General features: G+C 38.5%; 1 protein-coding gene across 2 annotated transcripts; it reads right to left on the bottom strand.

The window, feature by feature from the left end:
• Positions 1-1,077: 1,077 nt before the first annotated feature.
• Positions 1,078-17,519, bottom strand: LOC103465031 (interferon-induced GTP-binding protein Mx-like). Of its 2 annotated transcripts, none has more exons than XM_081607358.1 (12): positions 16,640-17,519; positions 14,749-14,886; positions 14,494-14,648; positions 14,117-14,255; positions 13,838-14,036; positions 13,680-13,758; positions 13,473-13,595; positions 9,450-9,513; positions 9,142-9,294; positions 7,230-7,306; positions 6,466-6,708; positions 1,078-1,546 (listed from the first exon to the last, which is right to left on the bottom strand). In XM_081607358.1, exons 1-12 carry the CDS (start codon positions 16,824-16,826, stop codon positions 1,325-1,327), a joined length of 1,779 nt encoding a protein of 592 aa, XP_081463484.1. In that variant the 5' UTR covers positions 16,827-17,519; the 3' UTR covers positions 1,078-1,324. The 2 variants fall into 2 exon arrangements, with proteins under 2 accessions (XP_081463484.1, XP_008407752.1); XM_008409530.3 differs by having other exon boundaries at positions 9,369-9,513; positions 16,640-17,518.
• Between the last annotated feature and the right edge of the window lie 1,369 nt (positions 17,520-18,888).

Here is an 18,888-nt window from a genome sequence, read left to right as displayed (position 1 = left end):
ATTTCCGTTTGAAGTCTGCCCGCTTCCATGGAAAGACAACAGAAAATTGCTCTTATGTAATTACTAAAGTCACGATACCCATAACGGTAAATAATTTATCACTTATTTATGTTTTTAACTAGATTTTATATATTTATTTCATTATTTTCATGTCAGTGTTAATGTCATGAGGCTGATGACTCCATGACACTTTCAATTTGACTCATTAGAATTTGATTAAGAACCAGATTTGTTCTTTGTAATTTCTGTCCAGTAAAACTATTAATCTATAAATGAATAGACAGGTTTATATAAAGATATAATCCATGTTTCTGTCTCATATTTGTATGGCATTTAAAGGACCTGGAACTTTTGTTTTTCCACTGAAAGCTCTGGTTTGAACAATAAATGCCATGTGGGTGAAATTTTATGGATGATACTCTGATGTCCCATTCTCCTGAAGGCAGCACAGAGCTGCACCACCAGAAACTCACAGAAACACTGAAGAGAAGAGTTATGATTAATGTAGTTACAGTTCTATCCATGTTTTAATGCTGCAGAGCTCAGTCTTTTTGCAAATAGTTCAAAGTTTAAACTGGCATGTTGAACATCTTTTATCTGGTCATTTTGTGCAAGATTTAACAACTAGAAAATGGCACAAAATAAGAATTTTTTTCCACTCTGATTGGCTGCTGTTAGGCCTACCAATTTTAACTTGAATGTTCATTGCATTTTTTGTAGATCCCTCTGAAAATAATTTCTATTCCCATGACTTTTTTGTACTCTGGGAAATTATTTTTGATGATAAATACAGAAACAAGCATAAAAATCAAAACATCTACAATAGTGATAGTAATATTAATGATAAAATAATAGTCAGTGCAAAGTAGCCTACAAATTCTTTGTTGGGGGTCGGTGAGGGACCTGGATAAAGGCTAGGGGGGAGCTGGGCCAAAAAAGGTTGAGAAACACTGGCCTAGACATTTACGTTCCCTTAAATTTACAATAAATACAGATTGTTAGAAAATATTTAACATCTACAATAAAACCAAAGGACGTATAAAGGATTTGTTAAAATCTTTATTGAAATGTACTCCTACCTGTAATAAATTAATATAAGAATCAGACTGCATTATTCTGCAAAAGCAAATTTATTCTAAAGAAAAAACATAGTTTATGATGTTTTGTCTATGACAATAGTTGCAATGCATTCTTAGTTATTTTGCACTTAAACTTATAAGTTTAAGTCATTCAATGGATATTATGCACTGCAGCGCAGAAAAGAAACATGTCAAGTTTATGGAAGAATTTTAAGATACAGCTAAAGATGGAAGGCTCCGTGATTCTAGATTTCCATCAGGTAGATATGGACCTGCATGAGGCACTTCATGTGCTTCTGCAGCGCATCCCTCTTGTTGCTGATGCCATTCTTCTCCATCAGTAGGGAGTCCACTTTTTTCTTCTCAAGTATTTGCAGCATTTCCTTCTGCAGCTGCATAGCAGACTGTTGTAGCATCTCATAGTGGATCACCATGGGGATCTGGTCAGCCAGACGCATTCCCGCAATCTGCCATGAAAAATGGGTGGTAACACTTTATCTGAAGGAGTGTGCATAAGCCTGACATGACACTGTCATAAACATGACATAACACCTGTTATTAACATGGAGTCTTTATGAATGCCTATGACTGTTGTTATGCAGTGTCATTCAGTAAATAATGACAATTTTAATGCAAAGTTGCAATAAAGGTTACATTAAAAGTTAATTAAAATTGCCAACGTTACATTAAAAGTGTAATTATTTACAAAAAAGAGAGAGCAATAGAGAGAGAATGGCACAGGGGGCAAGGGACGAGGAAACTAGGAACTAGGAAAATTCATATAACATTAAATAACTAGAACTAAGAAACATAATTAAACTAGAAAAACAAAGAATAACTAGACACAAGAAATAAACATAATAAACTAGAATCACTAAGAAAGAACTGAAAGTAAAACAGAAACAAAACTGATCTAATCAAATAAAGCGACTAAAGAACACAGAATAAACAAACCTCAAAGCAACACAAACAACCAAAACCTCTGACATTTAGAATAGTATGATAATTTTTATTGAAGCTCTCAAGAGTTTAAAGAAAGAGATGGGCTAATCTTGATTTACTTCTACAGCGGTAGAAGTTTGCCCAGCAATTGGTGGACCGCTGGTTCAGTTTGGCATTTAGTCATAGAGCTATTTATGGATGATTTCAAAAACCTTCTGAACTTGCAAAATAATATAATTTTTGACAGAAAAACACTGACTCATTGTTGACTAACTGATTGTATTTATTCGTTATGACTTCATAAAGAGGGCAGTCATTGGTACGTATTTATTTATTAACATGTCCTGTCCATCAGCGTGGCAGTCAGAATTGTTGTGCTTTCACTTTCACTATAATGCTATATCAAACTTAAGTAGAAATTGCTTTGGGTTTATCTAAAATGTAATGAACACAAAGATGAAAAAGAAAGGAGAAAAAGGGGAGACAGCTGGAGAGCATTTCTAAAGGGAAAGAAGGAGATAGACGGAGGGGAGAAAGAAGCACTCTATAGTACTCCGGCCCTGGTTGTGTTTGCATTGAGTAGAGTGCCATCTCGAAAGTGGGCACAGACCACCATATAAATCAAATTCCTGTTCAAGTTGCCGAGGCCATCGCCCCAGAGAGAGCAAAACACTTTCGTTCCTTATTGTCCAGTCCAGCTCCTTCTGTACATGCTTGTGGTAAAACTAGGGTTGCCACTTGTCCCTTAAAATACAGTATTTGGCTGTTAAATGTTGTGTCCTGTATTGAACCGATACGGGACGCGATTTGTTCCGTATTTCTATAAATGTCCGATAGACACTCCTATCACACATATATCAAGACTAATTGTAACAATAATGACCAAAATAAAACACAGGATATATTAAGGTCAGCTAAATTGTCGTGGTGTGAGCTAAAGGACCTCCAAAACACAACGGACCAACGCTTTTGCAGTTGTCTAGAGACGGACTCTACATAGCTGCTATCGACCGTGTCTTTTGAAAACATCCTCAACCCGATTCTCCACCATCCTTAGAACCAAAACCTCTCGTAAAGATACAGACGTGAGAGGGAAGACTCAAATCCCTGGCTGAACATGTTAGTGAAGATGAATACAGGCAATTAAAACAAATGTGTCCATCGTGGCACTGTGTGCTGCTGTATGATATAAGACAGAATGGATCAGGAGAGGAACTGCAGACCCGGTTAAAACCCAAAGAATCAGACATCAGCATCTCTTCATCCCTCAATCATCTCCTGAGACTGATATGGTATAGGACATCTTGCTATGATTGATTAAGTTTCTTATTGTGGTTTTAGTAGACTGTTGTGGTTTGATTATTACATAATCAATTATTTGCTTATTTAATGTATAGTCGTAGGCTGCACAGTGGCGCAGTTGGTAGAGCTGTTGCCTTGCAGCACGAAGGTTCTGGGTTCGATTCCCAGCCCCAGTCTTTCTGCATGGAGCTTGCATGTTCTCTCTGTGCATGTGTGGGTTTTCTCCAGGTACTCTGGTTTCCTCCCACAGTCCAAAAACATGACTGTCAGGTTAATTGGCCTTTCCAAATTGCCCCTAGGTGTGAGTGTGTGTGTGCATGGTTGTGTGTCCTGTGTGTCTCTGTGTTGCCCTGCGACAGACTGGCGACCTGTCCAGGGTGACCCCGCCTCTCGCCCGGAACGTTAGCTGGAGATGGGCACCAGCAACCCTCCTGACCCCACTAAGGGACAAGGGTGAAAGAAAATGGATGGATGGATGTATAGTCATATCAGCCAAAATAATACAAATGGCCATTTAAAGAACAAATCATATTAAGAGATTAACAGTAAATACATAAATATTTCCTACTTTAAAAATATTTGTTAGGGCTTTCTCTTTGTTTTATTAAGAAATGTTGACATATTAATTTAGTGTTCAGTGGTCATTTAATGTATTAATGTCAGACACAGATCTGCTGCCCAGGGGCGGTTCTAGAGGGGGGCCAGCACGGGTACAGAAGAAATTATGCTAAATAAATGTATTTTGTTAACATTCAGAGGTGGATTTTTTTTTACCTACACAATTTTATTTTAAAAATGGATTAAAAATTATAGTGCTGCACCTTTAGCTGCTGTATTGAGACAGGATCATACTTTCCATCTGCTAGATCAGGGATCTGCAACCTGAATCTCTGGAGACACAAGTGGCTCTTTGGCTCACTTGATATATCAAATGATGAAATACTGCTGTTTTTTTGTTTCATTCTTTTTTAAGTGTTGCCATGGACTGACTACCCTGGCCCTTGTGGTAAATTTGATCTAGAACCAGCCTCCAAACCTAACTCCTCACTTCTATAAATATTTTAGTAATACTCTTTACAGTACCAAAATTCTCACATAACTTTTATACTTTTGGAGCCCTGTTTGAGGACACATTGTGATTATTAAATTAGGTATTATGATCAGTACTTGAGCAGTTTACCAAATACATTTTACACTTGCTTAATTAAACATGTTTAAGGTGTGATACTTTGATTGGAGTACAATTTTAAAGTACTCTATGTATGAATGATTGCTCTCTGGATCATTTGTTTTAAAGGTTTTGTTGGCTATAGTTGCCTTTATTTTGAAGTAGTTTGACAGGAAAGTGGGTAATGAGAGAAGGGGAAGACATGCGGCCTGCGACCACCGCCACGATGACTAAGGCCTCTACATGTGGGTTGTGCTTTGGCCTGCGCCATCACAGCACCCCCTCTGGATCACTTTTTAAAATCAAATAACTGTCATAAATATTGTCTATCGCTGTAGTGGCCATCCCACCCCATGAAAGTAGGGTGACACGCTGTTGTGGGCGTCCCTTATTTTGATTTCTGAAAGGTGGCAACCCTAGGTAAAGCTGAGGAAAAGAATTACATCAGCTTTACCTTTAACTAAATCCATCCATCCATTTTATAACATGCTAATCCCTAGAAGAGTCACAAGGAGTGCTGGTGCCTATTTCCAGCAGTCAAAAAGCAAGAGGCGGGGTACACCCTGGACACATCACCAGTCCATCGCTGGGCAACACAGAGACAGACAGGACAATCAATCATGCACGCACACACACACACACACACACACACAATTTAACTATATCACTAAAAAAAATTTTATCTGAGTATCATCTCTGAGTTTTACTCGCCTTTGGTGCACCAAATGCAGAAGTTATGCGAGTCATGCTGCTGCAAATAGTTACAAATAGCACCAGTTCCAGCATTGAACATAGTTCATTCTGTGTTTCAGAAGAGTTTTCTCTGGTAAGTTGATAAAAATCTAATATTTTCTTGCCATTGTGAAACATTAGCTGACTGTTTTGTCACTGTTATTAACAGTGATATTTTACATTGCCAGTTTAAGGTAATTAAACATGTTTTCTTGCTTTTTGTATTTTAACTGCAGGTAATTTACTGCGAGCATGATGGGTTTATTTAAGTCTAATTCAGCATTTTAAAATATTAATTACAGTTTAAGCATTGAAAGTCAATAATTTTTTCATTTTTGTGGTGATTGCAGTCACTGAACTATCTCAACAAGAGAATGTTTAGCTGTTTTTCTGCAAGATTGAAGTGGACAATTTACTTGAAGTAATATATCCTTTGGCAGAATCGGCCACGTAAATGGGGACATCATCAATAAAGAGTAATGGAAATTGTAAAGATAAGTATTTTCTGTATAGTATCTATATTTTCCATTTAAACCAGCAAAATAAAGAGTTATTAAACTAAAGCCCACAAAATAACGGATTTTGTCCTGATTAACCGCAAAACAATAACTTGTTTAACAACATTACAGACGGCAAACTAAAGCTTATAAATATATTTACAAGCTGCCTGTCATGTAAACTAAAACATGAAGTAATACAGCAGCTTAATGGAAGCCAGGTCTAAAATAAATTAAATAAAACTTACCGTAATCTGCGATGAAATATCGCATAAAACGAAACTTCCACATGTAGGACGTATTTATAAGAAATCTGCTGAATAAGCAGTGTGTGACATGTTTTCTTGCTAGTTGTATTTTAACTGCAGATAACTGCGCAAGGTAGGTAATGGCTCCTACCTTGCGCATTACCACAAGGTAGGACGGATTTATGGGTAGCACAGATAAACAGAACTCCGGCACATACCCAAGCAGCACCCAGGCCCAAATGCCAAGAGCCACTAATGCACCAGAGGCACCAGCTAGCTGAGGGGAGTGTTACAGAGTAAGTAGACTGTAGATCTTGCAGAGGGCCCAGGATGATTCAGGAGAGGGTACAGCCCAAAACCCAACCATCCCAAAACCTTCCGCCATCCACAACTCCACACACCCCCCCCCCAACAGCCCAGATTGTTTTGCTGGCCAAAACAATGAAATGAAATGAAATATCTTCTAAAGTGTTCGTGTGCACTAAACAAAATCTTACTTTGTAGCATGATTTAAAATGCTCCATCAGCTCTTGAAGTCTTGCATGGTTATCCCTGGAGTGTGTGATGCTCTTTCCTGAAAGGGAGTCTTTGTCGTTCCCCTCTTCCTCCTTCTTGCTCTCACTCAGACTGTTGCTGTAGGTCTTATCCTGGGAGTAAACCATGACTTCCATCTTGAACTGGGTCCTCAGCATCAGTTCAGCAGAAGATTTATTTTTCTCCATAATGTTCTGTATCTTTAGCTAGTGTAGTGGAAAATTTTAAGGTTACTATGATTATTAATTGAATCAATGCATAACAGTATTATGATTCTTGTGTGATGCATGAGCTCATGAAAAAGACTTCTGAAGCAGTTTCTCTGGCCTTAGAATGACAATGAAGTCAATGAATTGTTTCTATTCTCTCATGACCTTAGTGTGCTTGCTATCTGTTCTGTAATCAAGTAGATTATCAAGCTATGGGAATAAAATCTTCCCTATAAAACTGTAAGCTGTGTTCTGCTCGAGGCTCTTTCTCCTAACTGCAATCAGTGAGAAGAGACTTTGAACTCTGTAGAGCCTTCAAATAAATGCCGATTAAGAATATATTCTTTCTCTGGTTCTTTGGGTTTTGAAACAGTTTTCCCTCACTCTTTGTTTAAGAAAATTTCCACAACACTAGAAAATTAACATTTGCTTTTAAATTTCACCAAATTAGTAAAAGGATTCATTGTTAGAGAGTGGAAATGTAATTAAATTTTTCTTTAGCTTAACTAAACGACTACCGTGGTTGTGCTCAGAAGATTGGAGAATCTTGAGAAGCTGTCGTGGGCCAGCTGAAAGAAGGTTTTGTTGATAGCATCTTGAAGAAACAGATAAACAAGGGTGAAAAGCAATTTTGTTAATCTCTGGTTGTGTTAGAAACTTAAAACAACAAATAAAGAAAAAAATACTGCAATGAAAATATGTTGCTAAATAAAAAACATCTAAGATTTTGTACCTTTACATTCAACATGAGCAGACGTTATTCTGAAGAAGGTGAAATGATAAGGTAGAACTGGTCTGAAATTTTTCTAAAAGTGAAAAGTTTCTTCTTACATGATTTATTAGAAGTCTATATGTTGACCTATTTTAGTCAAGACAGACAAGCAAGATAGCAGAATAAGTTAGACTCAGACCCAAAATCTCTTATGCAGCAGTTCTGAGTTTTCTTTTTCTTACATAACCAAGTTTTCTTTTGTGAAAACAAACTTTATCTTGGTAGTTATCCAGAAAATCTTTGTCTGCACAGCCTAATCTACAACCTGAATATTTAGTAATGCTGTAGATGAAAATTCCAGAAGTACAGCACAAATATGTAAATATAGTAACGTTTACCACTATTCTCTCAGTTGTAGTAATTAAAAAGAATTAAACAAACATGTTGTCATTTTATCACACTCCCAAGTTACTACTGCAATAGCACAACTGAAAAAAGGACATTGATTCATATTGAATCCAGTTTAGTTGTCTAAGTTTTGTTCTATACTTTATGGCATTTTTGCATGACTTTCAGATTTTCCTTTATATATTTTGAGGTTAAACCCTTGAAAAGTAACATCTCATTTTCAAGTGGGTCCTTACAAAACATAAAATGCACACCAATAATACAAATTGTAATAAGTAAATCCAAAATCTAAAACAAAACATTTTAACACAGAAACACCCATGCACATATATTAAATGTTTCCCCCACACCTAAACAGCTAGTATACCAAAAGAAAGTAAATAAATAAAATAAAATGCATATACAAATTAATTTATAGCAATAGTATATTACATACTGTAAGAGCAGTAATTGTGCAGTGTCTCTTTAAGACAGCCTAAGTTATTGTTATTGATGTCACACGTGTCACTGCTTCTCTGTGAAGAGCATGGGAAAAACATGCTGCAGATGGACATATGGAATGAGATGAACATTTAACTCCCGAACTTATATAACTCTCTTATTGGTTGTCTTGTTGCTGAGTGTATTGTAAAGCTTGGGTTGTGTTTATTATTGGAGAGGAAGCAGCAGACAATCAGCAGGACAGTTAAAAATTCACAACCACATTGGTACTGAGAATTTCACAGTGTTTGTCCTTTAACACACCTTACAAAGCCCAGGTGAACGGCTGTTATCTTATAAAACATGAAATAAACAGTGTAAATATATCATATTTATAACATTGTAAAATATACCATATTTTACAATGATTCAAGTCTATACAACGTCAATGCATATAGCCTCAGCATTGTAATCAGGTCTATTGCTGATAAGGTGGATAGTCCACTGTTTGTATTGTGGTTTCAGAAAACCCTAGATTGTTGTGTTCAGCAATGGCTTTCTTCTTGACACACCTTAATAAAGGCTGTCTGTCAGCTTTGGTGTTCTGTTCTTTAGCAAATTTCTGAGACCTTCACAGAACAGCTGCTTTTAAGTTAAGGTGAAATTACACACAGGCAGACTATACCTATTAGGTCATTTATGAATTAAATTGATTACACTGCATTTTGTTTAGGAGTATCAGAGAAAAAGTGCTCAGATATATGTATATTAAATATTCATAATTTTTCTTCCACTTCACCTTTATGCACTACTTACTCTGTGTTGATTTATTACATAAAATACCATTAAAATACATTGACATTTGTGCCAAAAGAAATGCCTTCAATCACCTTTGACATCCTTAAGCTTCCAGATGGCTGGTTCTTCCAGCTGTCTGATCTGCTCCTTCACCATCACCTCAAAGTCATCGTTGAAGTCTGGTAGTTTTCTTCCACGGTACTTCTCCTCATATTCCTTCACCTTTCTTTCAAGCTTTCTGTTAACTGAATTACAAAGAACATGTCACTTGTACATTGATGTACAGCTGGATGCCTGCATAGAGAAAAAAAATCCTCACAGTTTTTTTCAGAGTTGTCCAAGTGGGCCTTCCATTTCCCAAACTCTCTTCTAAACACAGGGAAGACATTGAGTTTCTCACCAGTCTTCAGCTCCAGATCTCCTGTAGTCAGACTGATGACATCCTGGATGAACGCTGTGACTTTCTGTAGCATACATGTGTTACAGATATTTACAGGTATTGTTAACTATACAGTATTTTTTTTATATTTAAATCTTGCACAGTATATTATTAGATCCTAGCAGCTAAGTATTGCCAAGACCTATTGCAATCAAACCGTTTATTTTTTTATTTTTTTTATTGTTTCCGTCAAATGATTTGGCTTTTTAGAAGCCTAAAAGCCTATGAAAACTCACGAAACTTGCCAGCCCCATCAAGCCTGCATAAAAATTATGTACTGTAAGGGTGTCACAAAAATTACAACTGACACGGCTCAACTGCGTCCCCCGTTAATTTTCAGAAAAATTCTCCACATTGACCTTACTTTATCATAGAAGCATGAAAACTGGTACATTTGTATAACTACCCAATACCTAAAGAAACCCTCTGGCACCCATACACCAAACAGGAATGGCAGGACATCAAACTCCCCCTCGAGATTTTGATCAATCGGTTTTAAACTTGGGTCAGTTTACTCATAAGACATGGGGGAATAAATATGATCAAAAATGTGCGTTTATGAGCACGGTGAAGGGTCATGGCCTGACACTGAAGTTTGACATCTCACCATGAAACACAAGACTGTAATATCTCATACACAGCAACTCACTGAGACACCAAATCATCAGTGATTGTTCAACAATTACCGAACATTGGCTCCTTTTCAATACCCAATGTTCACGGATTGCCTTTTCTTACACACATTATATCTGAACAATGCAAGGCTGGCCCAAGCCTCCTTGGGGCCCTAAGCGAAATTTGGTTTTGATATCTACATTTATTGGCCAACCGATTTATCGCCCAGTCCATTTCTGAGCGCCGATTTCCTTAATTTTGGATACTTAGATGTGAAGCCGATCTTATCCCCTGATCCTTATCTTCATCTGCAAAGGTTTAAAAATCAGTCTCTGTCCTCTTCTGCTCTGCAGTGAGAGGTGTGACTGACAGACCAGCCCACCAGGTCAGGTCTGTATGTTTACAGTTAGCAATATTCACCCCACTGTTGCAACTCAGTGACTCTCTTGCTATATTTAGTGACATTTCAGACAAAAAAAAAATTGGTATCGGCCAAAATCAAAATCAGCTTGTCAGGCTTTTTTGATTAAATTAATTTCTCGTAAGTGTAACGCCAATAGCTAAAAATTGTATTTATACCAGGTGAGTCTTTCTACCCTGAAAATGTGGACCAGTACCAGGTTGATTGTGAGCCTTCAAATGATTTTAAAAGAAGTTTCACATACCTTAGAAGTTAGTGTAAAAATAACGTTTGTTTTAACCACATAAATGATCAGCAGCAAACAATATATTGCCAACTGCAGCTTAAAGTAGCTCATTGATATATTAATGTAGCATCTGTGTAGCCTGATGTAAAAACATTTTTCTAGACAATGTCAAACATTGAGAAGTTTTAATTATTATCAAATGTTATCAAACACGCCGTTTTGAAGCCAAAAAAACTCAGAAATATGCAGAGAATCAACTTATTTAAAGTTAAAACTCAGTTTCATACAAACACAAAGACCCTAGCTTAAATGTTTGGCTGTTGAACTGGACCGTTCCAGTTCGCTATCAAGCTAATTTTCTATTAGCAGCTTCACAAATCTTTTTGATAAACATTACCAAGACACATTAAAACAAACATTTATATCGTCTTTTTTTCTATCCTTCCTCTTTCTTTTCTCTCTCCCTGAAGGCAAAGTAATTTTTTGAGTCATTGTTTTGCTTACTTAACTTCTGACCAGAGCTTTGGACGTTTGGATGCTCTGCACATTACACTGGCAGCTCATGTTACCGGTGAAGAGTGGGTGACCTACCACGGCCACAAGGGGCGCCCAAGAGCAATTATTTTTTCTTTCTTTATTTCCATAAAATAATGATTACATTATCAAATATCTATATTTGTAAAAGCAAATCAATTCATAATGAAATTGTGTGTTTTTGTTATTATTATTAAGATGTAGAAAACTTTACAAAAAAACTCTACTCCACTCAGGGAGCCCCTTAGTGGCCTTGGAGCCCTAAACGGCTGCTTAGTTTTCTTATGCCTTGCGCCGGCCCTGGAACAATGTGCATCTCCTGAATCATTCAGAACAGTCTTGTGCAATGTTCCCTGTAATTTTTTATGTGTCTGGTTCACCGAGGACCACTGTGAGCAACATCAGATGTGCATGCAGTGGCCACACACCAGCACTACACCTGTTGTAAATCTAAGATCATAGTTGCATAGCTTATTAAAAGATTCAGATTACATCAGCAATTTCCATTAGTGTGTTTTTAATATAAATGATTTGCCCCACTTAAAATGAAAAAAAAAAAACAACAACCCCAAAACCATTGCTGTTCATGAGATACGTAGTATGTTTTATGTAAAAGTCCTCCTTTAGCTAGGGTGAGAAATGAGGCATTACGCCTTTCAGACATAATTTTCTGTTCACATTAAAATATTCACATTTTGCATAATGAAATGTGTGCTGTAGTTTGTGATATAGTATAAATTCTTGTAAAATATTTAATTACAGTTTGTTCATGTTTGTCCTTCTCACTTCTCCAATGGTTGTACACTTTGTTCAGGCTGATGGCTCCGTCTGTTTCTTGCTTTGACTTTATGTGCATCAGCTGGTCCAAATGTGCCACTTCAAGACAATTTTTGGATGCTGTTTTGATATGATTCATTAAACTAAATCCCCTTTCACAATCAGCACCAGATGTTTGAAATGTAGCACAAATATCCACTAGCTGTAAGATCTCCTTTAGCTCCTCTCATCTAAGTCCTGCAGCCACCATGTCTGAGAATGTGTTGATGTTGCCTCCTTGACATAGTCACTCCACTGTTCACTGTACTGTTCTTCTATTTGCACAAACTCAGACAGCCCTTCCATCTTAAAAGAAGTGCATTTCTTTTTTACTTTGGATTAGTGAGTGGATGTCCCACTGCTCATTCGCTTAGACATGATAAGGTGTTGGCTTTCGCGTCTCTTAACTCCGCCGCGCTATTCTTACCTAGCTAACCTGCACGGTGCCTCAGCGCATATGGCCAAGGCACGTGCACACAATAGTATGCTATGAGTGGCTGCGTAGCGTAAGTGAACCGTATCGTATCATTGACTGGACATCTCTCACTTACTGAGTTAGATCACAAAATAGTAAAGAAAAAAATTTTATTGGTCCATAGTCAAAACTGATGTCTGAGCTCAATGTCTAATTTACGCTGGACTTTATTTTATGCACTGCATAGATTTTCTTGTGAGCTGAGAATGTGCGAATAGTGGGCGATTGCGCAAGCGCGCAGCTTAAAGGGAACATTGGTCTTGAGATATTGAATATCAAAAATTATCAAAATCTTTTTTCCGCATCAAAGAATGTGGGTGTGGCCGAGCCTCAATTTATGGCTATTCACCATAAAACATTGAGGTGGTATAACTTCCACATGCACAGTCACACCTGCATCACACTTTCCTTGCGTTATAACAGACCAGTACTCATCACATTCATCTAATCACCTTAGCCCTGCCCCTTTTGAACAGGAAGCCACCTGTTTTCTGTTGATTGTCTTTATTTTTTATAATTCATACAGATTTAAACCTAACCACATACAACAGCATGATACTGAATTATTCTCCAAACACTGGCTGGAGGTTAAAGCTGTTTGGCATGCCACAACGGCAAATTTCAATCCCTCGCAGTGTGCTTCCGGTTAGCAGGACCACACCAGGCTGCTTGCAGCTTTAATTATTATTATTATTATTATTATTATTATTAATAATAATGATAATTATCTTGCTTTTTTTTTTTAAACATTTGAAACTTTTGTGAGCACTTACATATCTTGATGCTGCTGTTACATCTGAACTTCCCCTCTGTATGACAATAAGGATTCTATTCTATTCTATTATTTGTTGGAAGGATAATGATTAAACAAGTGTTAGTCATAGTGTGGGAGGTCACCTCAGTCAGGAAGACAAGTCTCTCTGCAGAATCAGATGGGAGTTTATCACCGTACCGGTCGAGCTCCATCTGAGTCTGCTTCAGCTTTTCGTCTATCTGCTCTTCCAGTCCTGGGAGAGATTTCTGTAAATCCAAAATCACAAGTCAAGCTTCCAACTATTAAAGAATAACATTCATTCAGTAGTTGAGAAGAAGGTAATGCCTCACCTCGATGTGATGCACCAGCTCAATAGTAAGGTTCTTTGCCAGAATGGGAATGGTTGCAAGTTCTTTGTTATACAAAGTGCTGCAAAAAAATAATAAAATAAAATCCAAAGCATTCAATATAAAATGTTTATTCAATCTCACAAAAATAATGAACTTACTGGAAATAGGGGTGATTTTTAAAGAAGTCTTTCTCTCTCTCAATGGCTTCAGTCAGAGACACCTTCTCTGTGATCTCCTTCTGGCCTCTGCATTTGACGATCATGTAGCCTTTCTTCAGCTGGATGAGTTTGTTGTTGACTATTTCCACCACCGTCTCTTCTGTGCCTTTGTCCACCAAGTCAGGTTTGGTCAAAATACCTGAGAGCAAGAGATTTCATACATGTTTAACTACTTAACTGAGAACCAAGAGGTCATTTTACTCAATAATTTCTATTTACCCAGAGTTCTCTCTCCGTCAGGATCAACCTGTTGAGCCATCTTTAAAGCCTCTGTGGTCGCGATGTCCACATTGGATGGAACCACCACCAGAATGATGGTTTCTTGTTTTCTAATAAACTTGTCGATGAGTCGCTTTATCTGAAATGTCCCACATATATTGCCCAAGATTTACAGTATAATAAGTGCTACATGGCAACACTCTAGGTCAAGGTGATCTAAACCCCAAGCTTAGCCGGAAAGCTGCTCTCCACCTGCAGCTCTACTGTTAGGTTGGGGAAAGATCGTCACGAAATGTCTGAATTTGAAGCCTTTTCAGTCACTTTAATTTTCCGCTAACATATTTTAAACAACTTACTAGGAAAGTAACAATGCTGACCTGATCAGTGATGTTCTCTGGTTGTCCCTTTACAGCCACCCTGGCGATGCCAGGAAGGTCGATGAGAGTCAGGTCCGGTACATCAGGGGAAGCAATTTCCAGAGTGATGAGGTCATCGCAAATCCCCACGCCGACTCCGGCCATTTCATCCTGTGCTGGAGAGAGGAAACAAAGGTGGTCGTCCTGGTGAGTGAAGCATACAATGTAAAGAAATTACTTTAATACTTTTACCAGTGCATGAAAAATGTGTTGTACCTTCTCTGATTATTTTCTCCACAATTGCAGGATCATTTAGCTCCTCCTCAAATTCTTGGTAACTAATCTTTCCATACCAATCCTGGCCTTCTTTCCTTCTCTTCATCTTCAGCTCGAGAGGACATCTTGTGATTATGCCTGAATTAAAGATGAGTCAAAGACAAGACAAGTTGAGGCACATCCAGTGAGATTTGTGACTGCTTGGCTAACATAGCTTAAATCATATTGCAGCTAAAACTAGAAGTTTATACACAGAAAAAAAAGCAACTTTTTTTTCTCACTTTGTGAATTTAAATCAGACTTCTCAAAGCCGTATCTCAGTCTCCAACTATCACACTGCTCAGAAAGGAGAGAGGTTCTGTGTCCCAGAGATGTGTGGGACACATCTCTGGGACCAATGTGTGTTGGTCCAAAATTTACCCATCGACCTCAGAACAACAGCCAAAAATCTTGAGAAAATGCTGATTGAAGCAGGTGAGACAGTGTCATTTTCCACAGTGAAATGTGTCCTATGCTAGCATAAACTGAAAGGCCACTCAGTGAGGAGGATGCCATTACTATAAAAGAAACATTTAAAAAGTCAAATTGCAGTTAGCAAATGCATACAGGGACAAAGATCTTTATTTTTGGAGACATATCCTGAATTCTGATGATGCTAAAGTGGAACTATTTGGCCATAATGACCATCATTACAGGCGCAGTTGGTAGAGCTGTTGCCTTGCAGCAAGAAGGTTCTGGGTTCGATTCCCGGCCTGGGTCTTTCTGCATGGAGTTTGCATGTTCTCCCTGTGCATGCGTGGGCTCTTTCCGGGTACTCTGGTTTCCTCCCACAGTCCAAAAACATGACTGCCAAGTTAATTGACCTCTCCAAATTGTCCCTAGGTGTGAGTGTGTGTGTGCATGGTTGTTTGTCCTGTGTGTCTATGTGTTGCCCTGCGACAGACTGGCGACCTGTCCAGGGTGACCCCGCCTCTCGCCTGGTACGCTAGCTGGAGATAGGCACCAGCAACCCTCTAAACTGTGAAGTATGAGTTTGATAGTATGATACTATGAGGCTGTTTTGCTGCTGAAGGAACTGGTGGACTTCATAAAATAGACGGCATTTGGAGAAAAGAACATTATGTGGAAATATTGCAACATCTAAATGCATCTGCTAAGAAGTTAAATCTCTGGTACAAAGGGCTCTTCAAAATGGACAATAAACATAAGCACACAGAAATCACAAAGACCTTTTTTGCTGACAACCTAAATATTAATATTTAGTTATAAACATTTTGGCCCAGGCTAAATATTTAGTTTGGATGACAAGTGTTTAGTTTAGAAATTAAATGCGTAAATTCTTATGAATCTAGACCTCTAAGAGGTGCTAACATTGAAAAACTATGTGCAGTTAACCCCTATGAGCTTTTTCAATATTCAAAACAGTCTGCAGCCAAGATGCTATGGAGGTTAAACAGTCAGATACTATTAAGGTTTATTTAGAGAAATAGCAGCAAATGTTCTTATTTGTCTGCTATGGTCTATTTTAAAACTACAGTCTCAGATCAACACAGCCCAGTGTCAGAAGCAGAAACAGCAACTTCATACATATCGGGGAAAACATAGACTAAATTTGCTTTGCATTGTCCCACATGATGACAATGTTATAGTGTGATCTGATTAAATATTAGATTCTTGATTAATATGGGTTGTTGCTATGTTGTTGTACAGTGTTTTAAGATCTTGTTCAATGTGCCCCTTTTTAACTTTGAGCCCGCACCCCTCCAAAGGACGGCCCTGCACCCCATAAGTATTTGCTAGAAGTAATCAATAAGGGAATTTCACATTGTTTCATTACGCTAAAATACAGTTTGATTCCGGACAAAGACATTGATCAATTTTAATCACCCACCGCTTCCTCTTGGCAGAACCACTCCGGACAGCGCCTCCAGCACTGAGGTCTTCCCAGAGCTCTGGTCCCCTATCACGGCTATGGCAGGCAGATTCAGGTCCTTCTCCACTCCCAGAGAGCGGAGGGAGTCGATCAGGTCGATATAGGGTCGCACCTTCTTCTCGTACTGTTGGTTCAATGTAGCCATCGTTTCTGATTTGCCTTCTGTGCAATAAGTTAAATGCAACCCAAAAGACAGTGATACAAAGTTGTGCTGTGAGTTTCTTGTCCGAACCCCAGAGAGCAACTCTACAAGAAAAAACTGCCGGATATCTCCGAAGCTTTATGTTTAAGTTAGGTTTCGTTTCTGTTAATCGACGAACATTAAGGGAGTGTCCTAAAACACTGCTGCAGACCGCTGCTGCACCACCGGTTTCGCTTCTGAATATTTGAATGAGAAAATGTAAAAATCCAGCGATTTTGAAGAAAAATAATCAGAATTGGTGCAGTTAAATGAAAAATAGGTACTTTATAGTACAAACCACAGAGTGAAAAAAATTATGTTATTATTTTTCCGTGCAGCCTGCGGTGTTCGTTGCCTTATCTCAGAGGTCTCATTCTCGCGGCCCGCGGGCCAATTGCGGCCCGCAAGACGATGTCGCGTGGCCCCCAGCGTGATATGAAAGTATATTGCGGCCCACAGGGTGAGCGACCTCTGAAGGAAGTCCCGCCCGCCGTTCCTCGTGATGGCTGACATTCGGTGCTAGGCTAAGCTACACCGACTTCATGCACACTAACCTTGTAACAATAGTGTGGCGGATGATGGAACAGTCCAATACCAGTTGCCCTTCCCTGCAGTCGCCATTCCGGTACTTTCTACTATTAACAAATGCCACGATCAAACGCAGAGAAAGGCGACTGCTACCGGGCTGCTCGTCTGGGCTGTTTTGACAAGTAGAAACGGTAATGACGTCACGCGTGAGACGTTAAAAAAAACAACTTAGCAAATAAATTATCTCTGCTGTGTGAATAAAATAAACTTAGCACTTTATTCACACAGCAGAATAAAGTGACCCTTTTTTGACGTAATGCAACCTGTATCTGATATCTTTATGACAGTCTGAACTGCACAGGTTGGATTCTTTTCGAATGTGACCTATATCCGATACCTATCCGATTCAAATGCGACCTAACGTCCAAGCCGCATTCATCCTAACTGAACGTCACTGATACTTAAAATCTGCATCCTAATACGCACAAGTAGGAAGAAAAACAACTATGACGGACTATAATGAGGATTAAGTTGTTAATATGCTGCTCCAGTTGGACAACAACTTCAAATATGTAAGCTAAGCTTCTTCATCTTTTTATGGTGGTTGGTAGAACACTGAGAACGTTGACGCTATTGCGCCCTCTACTGCGCATGCGGGACACTTTCAGGTCGTTTGCCCGTTAAGACTGCAGAACACATACAGGTTGCATATGTGTGGCCCGGGAAAAAAAAATCCGCTTTGACAAAAAAAATCGGAATTGGGTCACTTAAGGCTGCAGTGTGAACGCACCCTAAATTTTGTCACACCCTCATCAAAGCCAAAGCCTGCAGTTCATGTATTGGAGAAATAATTAAATGTTAATGACATTTGAGGATATTTTTTAAATGTTTTTTTTTTTTTTTATCTTTTATGCGGCCCAGCTTCACCCAGACTCTGCCTCCAGCGGCCCCCGGGTAAATTGAGTTTGAGACCCCTGCTTTTGTTGACTCCTTTTTAGTTATTATTGTGTTGTAGCAAGTTGTACCACAGGGTGTTGCACTTTCCCTGTGGTCTAAGCCTCCACTAAAGGGAAGCTGGCAGTAGAGTTGCTAGGTGCCACCTTCCTTGGGGGGCCAGGTCTTTGCCGAGTTCACGCTCTTGGGCAACTGATTTTGGTAGGTTTGGAGGAAAACTGTTAGTAAGATAATTACAGTTTTAAACATTTAGTATATACTTATGTGGACATGCAATTTTAGTCAAGAAGAGATGAAAGCAATGAGAGCATTTACACTGCTTGAACTGCATCTGCACGGCTTTGCACCAGAGAGCCGTCCTCCAAAATTAGAATAGATTATATTTTTGTTGGTGTTCTGACTTTCTGTGCTAACGATTGTGGTGTGCTTGCGCAGCGGAGCGGAACCAGGTGCAGTGTAAATTACGGAATATTATATTTTCCTGTTTTGCATTTGTAAAAACATTTATTTATAAAGTCAAACAATATTAGGGGAATTTTTTTTT

The sequence above is a fragment of the Poecilia reticulata genome, chromosome 5, assembly GCF_904066995.2.
Source record: "Poecilia reticulata chromosome 5, P_reticulata-male-v2, whole genome shotgun sequence".
Lineage (NCBI taxonomy): Eukaryota > Metazoa > Chordata > Actinopteri > Cyprinodontiformes > Poeciliidae > Poecilia > Poecilia reticulata.
This window is presented reverse-complemented; position numbering and strand designations above follow the sequence as displayed.